This window comes from Sinocyclocheilus anshuiensis, unplaced genomic scaffold (genome assembly GCF_001515605.1).
Source record: "Sinocyclocheilus anshuiensis isolate Anshui unplaced genomic scaffold, SAMN03320099.WGS_v1.1 scaffold238, whole genome shotgun sequence".
Classification (NCBI taxonomy): Eukaryota; Metazoa; Chordata; class Actinopteri; order Cypriniformes; family Cyprinidae; genus Sinocyclocheilus; species Sinocyclocheilus anshuiensis.
The window spans coordinates 1,499,702-1,505,123 of record NW_015547674.1 but is presented as its reverse complement, the minus strand read 5'-3'; the positions used below and the strand labels follow the sequence as shown (position 1 = coordinate 1,505,123).

Here is a 5,422-nt window from a genome sequence, read left to right as displayed (position 1 = left end):
AACTAGGACGTTATTAGGAAAGGCGATTTGCAAAGATTCATAAAAAACCCTTATACTCACTTTGTAACGAATCATCCACTGAAGGCGAGCGTAGTGAAGAACCCAAGTGCAGTTTATTTACAAGTGATTCAAACATCCAAACAATAATCCGAGACTTGACTTGACAGGAACAGACTTGACTTGACATGAACAGACTTGACTTGACTAGGCATGAACAGACTTGACGAGGCATGAACAGACTAGACTCACCGACAGCGGGTTACAACATCAATACACGACGAAAGACAATGGCAACATGAGGGCTACTTATAGCAGACAAGAGGGTCACATGACAAGAACAAACCTATGGGAAACAAGACACATGACTAGGACAACCAATCAGAACATGACACAATGAACAAGAGAACCAATGGCATGAATACATGAGGGCAAGGGAAGCATGACACAAACAGGGTGAAACAATTACAAACTAAAAGACATGAAAACATGAACATGAACCAAAACCCAAACACCACATTACAGTTTCTTAATCTTAACACTTAAGTACACTAGCAAAAAGTTGCATTTGTAATAATGTACATTAAAAGTGTTACTTTGAAGTACTTTATAAATCATTATGTTTTAATAATCTTTTGTCATGTCGTTAACAAGCATGTGTAAAGTACTTATGATTTTATAGTTTATTTATATTATTTTATATTATAATTTTAACTAGTGGGTTGGTAGTACATTTAAAGTTTCTATATTTTAAAAGTACTAAATCGCAACTTCATAAATGTGTAATTGTAAATATATTTAAATACATGACATACAAGTTTCAATAGAAATTAAATCGAAGTGCATTTTAGTTTTAGTATCACTTATACTTATTTAGTATACACTTTAACCATATTTCAAAGACGATATAAGTAATTATGAAATTACGTATAAAGATGTACTCAAGTCCTGCTTAAGTGGGTCAAAAAAGCACTCTAAAGTTCAAACAATTGCATTTAATATAAATAAATATAAACCATTATGCATTGTGCATTTACAGTAAGTACTTTTCAGTAAAGTCAAGTACTTTTTTAAAAGTGTTCTAAAGTGTACTTCTTTTTCATGAGGGTTGGCGAAAAGTTCAGTGTTTGAATTTGGCAACATTTGATACTGTGTTGGGTCACGTCTTGTAACATCAGGTTCCTGAAGCAAATTACTGACACAGAAATTAGTTTAAAAATACCCTTTAATATTAAACTGACACCTCAGTGCTCATCACTGTAATCTCACTCACTTTCCATTCCACCTCTGTAATCTAGGGGTTTTTTTAGGTTATAAGTGATTGCTAATACACTAATGCACTAGTGCACACATTTCAACATGATTACTGACCTATCAGGAAGAAAATATTGTTGGATATAATTTCAAGAACCCTCAGGTGACGAGGTTCTGCCTGCAGAAGAGCTCATTTAATATTGCTGATAGAGATGGATATGATGTTATACGTTTGGGGATTTTAACTCCCTTCTAAATACTTTTCTCTTTATTTTTCCTATTCTGTACGGAGCTCTGCAAATGACATAATGGCTAATAAAACAAAAATGGTTATGAATTAAGAATTTGTTCCCATGACTTAATTTTTTTCCTCATTTTAGTAATTTTCCTCATTTTTAACTATATTAACAATTTCCTCAGTTTAGAATCATTGCCACAATTTAGATAAAAGGATGGAACAAATGAATTAAATGTCCACGAATTAACTGTTCATTCCAAAAATGACAATTTGCTGAACATTTACCCTCAGGCTATCCAAGATGTAGATGAGTTTGTTTCTTCATCAGGTTTGGAGAAATGTAGCATTGCATCACTTGTTCAGCAATGGATGCTCTGCAGTGAATGGGTGCCGTCAGAATGAGAGTCCAAACAGCTGATAAAAACATCACGATAATCCACAACACAGCTTCAGTACAGCAATTAACATCTTGAGATGACAAAAGCTGAAACAGATCCATCATTCATTGTTCAGCAAATTTTCATTTTTGGGTGAACTGTTCCTTTAAACCATTGCCTCTATTTAACTTTATTAAAACAAGTGAACAAATGGGTATAACGTGGCCACAATTTTATTAAATGAGGGAACTAATTTCTTCTGCATGTCATGTGCAGGGCTTTGTAGTTTTGTACTGAAATACTATCTGTTTGTCATTTACTCAGTCAATCTGGTGGGCTGCAGTGTTGGTCAGCACTGGAGATTTCAATTTTAAACCAAGCAATAAACATGAGAAGGAAGCCAGACATTGTAAAACGGACCATATGAACTATGCAGGGGTGTATTAGTTGCAATAAAATGGTGTTTTTGACCGTATACCATGATTTTAATGCTGTGCTAATCTTTGAAGTACCTTAAAAGCATTTTAAGCACCATGACCTATGAATATGTTAATAAAAGTATACCATCATATATATCAAATATATATCTGATACACCACAGTATTAGCCTTTTTTTTGTTTACCATTGTGAAAATGCATACTTTCAAAAAGAGCACTTATTACAGAAACAATATACTTTAAAAGAATGTACTTAAGTGTGAACTGAATGTAATATTTTCAGACACGCAATTGCATGTTATTTACAATTAAATGAAAATGTATTATAGTTAAAATTTATATTAAATACAGTTACTTTTAACTCACTTAAGTAGGACTTAAGTAAATCTTTATATGTAATTTTATAATTACTATTATTGTCTTTAAAATATGGTTAAAGTGCACTGCTGAAGGAACTGACAAGCATTTATGGTAAACTAAAATAAACCTTCGAATTTGTAATTACAGAATTGTGACAATGAAGTTAGTAAATTTATATATTAAATGTAATATCAAATTAGTTCAAATTACTTGACAAAAGATTATTAAAACATTATTTAAAATGTCTCTTAATTTTTAAGAGTGTACTTAAGTGTTAAGAAATTGTCATGAAAGTGAACTGTCTTCACTTAAGTGGCCTTTTATTTCCTTAATATATTATCTGTAAGTACAGTTTTTTAGTATACAGTAGTCAACATTTGAAATGGATCAAAAAAGTTGTCCTAAGAACTAAGTTATCCTAAAAAGAAGGTTTTAGGACAACTTTGATGAAAGGTTTTGATCCACTTCAAATGTTGACTACTGTAGATCTGAAGTACACTACAAGTGCACAATACAAATAAACACACTTCTTTTTCACATGGTTAATATGCAATTTACACACTTGTCGTTAGAAGTAGCCCAATATACGAAGGATGTGTTTGTGGATTGGATTGGACAGCCATAAAAATGGTTGTTTAGTTTACGTTTTAGATGCTGAGGATCAGAGCGGCTCGCCCACAGCACACACATGTGTGTGAGAGTGTGAGAGTGTGTGAGTGTGTGTGTGTGTGTGTCTCTAATCACATTTATTGGAAAGCAATAGAGGTGCTAGCAGACGTTACAGCTGTAAATTGCTTGGTGTGTGTGTGTGAGTGCGTGAGTGTGTGTGTGTGTGTGTGTGTGTGTGTGAGTTGTAAAAGAGGGTCGTGTGTGTTGTAGTACAGCTTATCAGTGGATGTATGTGCTGTTTGCTTTTACATTATTTCAATGGAAAACCTGCAAAACTTTTCAGACTTGTAAAAATCTTGGCTGTTTTGAATGAAATACTGGTTTACTGCTTAAATATACGTGAATCTGCCTGCTATATAATGTACAGGTACATTTCAAACAGTATTATGTTACATTGTTGTCACATAACATTGCATGTCTACTTCAGCAGGAAGGATCTAGGAAATAAAAATGTGCAGTACTGTTCAATAGTTTGGAGTCAGTGAGTTTTAATTTTACTTTTACTTGAAAGAAATTAATCATTTTGTTTAGCAAGGATGCATTAAACTGATCAAAAGTGACATATATAATGTCAATGTTAATGTCCACAAAAATATTGGGCAGCTCAACTGTTTTCAACATTGATAATAATCAGAAATGTTTCTTGAGCTGCAAATATTAGAATGATTTCTGAAGATCATGTGACACTGAAGACTGGAGTAATGATGCTGAAAATTCAGCTTTGATCACAGAAATAAATTACAGTTTACTATATATTCAAATAGAAAGCAGTTATTTTAAATTGTAATATTTCACAATATTACTGTTTGTACTGTATTTTTGATCAAATAAATGCAGCCTCGGTGAGCAGAAGAGACTTGACAAACCCAAACTTTTGAACAGTTGCATAGTAAGTAGGTCATCAAGGTATTCAGTATGCATACTGAAAAGTTGCTTACTGCGCACAGTATGCATGCTGCGTCCAGTAAATTAAGTCGAAGTAGTACCGTGGTGTGTTCCGGACATTATGTCTATTAAGCACTGTGCTGAAAATTCCTCTCTCTTTTCTCCTGCAGGCGAACTCTCCACCAGTGGTGGTAAATACAGACACACTGGATGGCTCACCGTATGTAAGTATTATGCATATTTTAGTCTTTAGATCTAGAAATTACTAGTGGTGCAGACAGGAATGATATGTCAAACCAAGAATACCCAGACAATGATAATAATAATGCCTCGGCAGCCACCCACAGTGCCCTTGTTGCAGCTCACAACACCCTAGCAATCACATATCAAGTGATTTGGGTTTTGGGTCTGTGCTTTTTTAGTACGTTTTGTTGATTCTGGAACCTATCCAAAAACAGTCATAACCCACTGAATCTAACCCTAACCATAACTTATCCTAAATAACAGGCAGATAAGAATGGTGTAGAAGTCCCTAACTCTAAACTTGACATTAACTGTAAACTTAACTCGCAGTTCTGATTGATTGGAATGTTTTTCCAGGATCAACAGGGATTTTGTTCTACTTGGTGAATTCACATTCACACAAGTTTTGAGCAGTCAAGCAACACTTAATATTTTCTTCAGATAACGTAAAAGACTAGTTATGCATTTGACCACTTGTAAAATAAAGAAAATAAATGCATTGCCAAAACTGTAGGAACGGAAGTTCCACCTTTCAGTAAAAAGAGTCGGTTTCTTTTAATAGCTGGAAAACAATGCTATATTTGCATGTCTATTACTGTGTAATGCATGTCTTAAGCTGATGTCTTCAAGGGACTCACATCGCATGTGTTGTCTTGTAGGTCAATGGAGCAGAAGGAGAGATCGAATATGAAGAGATTACGTTGGAAAGGGTAAATCTTACAAACAAGTACAGTGCTGTATTTTTTAACATAGGTCTTTCTATGTATGGCTCGGTGCCTTTTCCAGTTTGACAAGGTATTTTTTATATTTTTAATATGAAGTACTATTTTATTATTATTAAGTGAGATTTTACATAACCTTTGTGAAAAAAGAAGTATGCTTAATTATATTGAATGTGTACCTCAAATCTTATAAGTATATTTGGTAACACTTTATTTTAAGGTGTCCTTGTTACACGTTA

General features: G+C 33.6%; 1 protein-coding gene across 1 annotated transcript in view; it reads left to right on the top strand.

Moving 5' to 3' along the window:
- The window catches only part of LOC107702891 (disks large homolog 4-like), a 113,914-nt gene that overhangs the window by 79,650 nt on the left and 28,842 nt on the right, over positions 1 to 5,422 (top strand). Inside the window, exons 4-5 of the mRNA XM_016505332.1 lie at positions 4,389 to 4,442; positions 5,121 to 5,171. Coding sequence (XP_016360818.1) covers positions 4,389 to 4,442; positions 5,121 to 5,171 — 105 coding nt within the window. The remainder of the gene's footprint in view (positions 1 to 4,388; positions 4,443 to 5,120; positions 5,172 to 5,422) is intronic.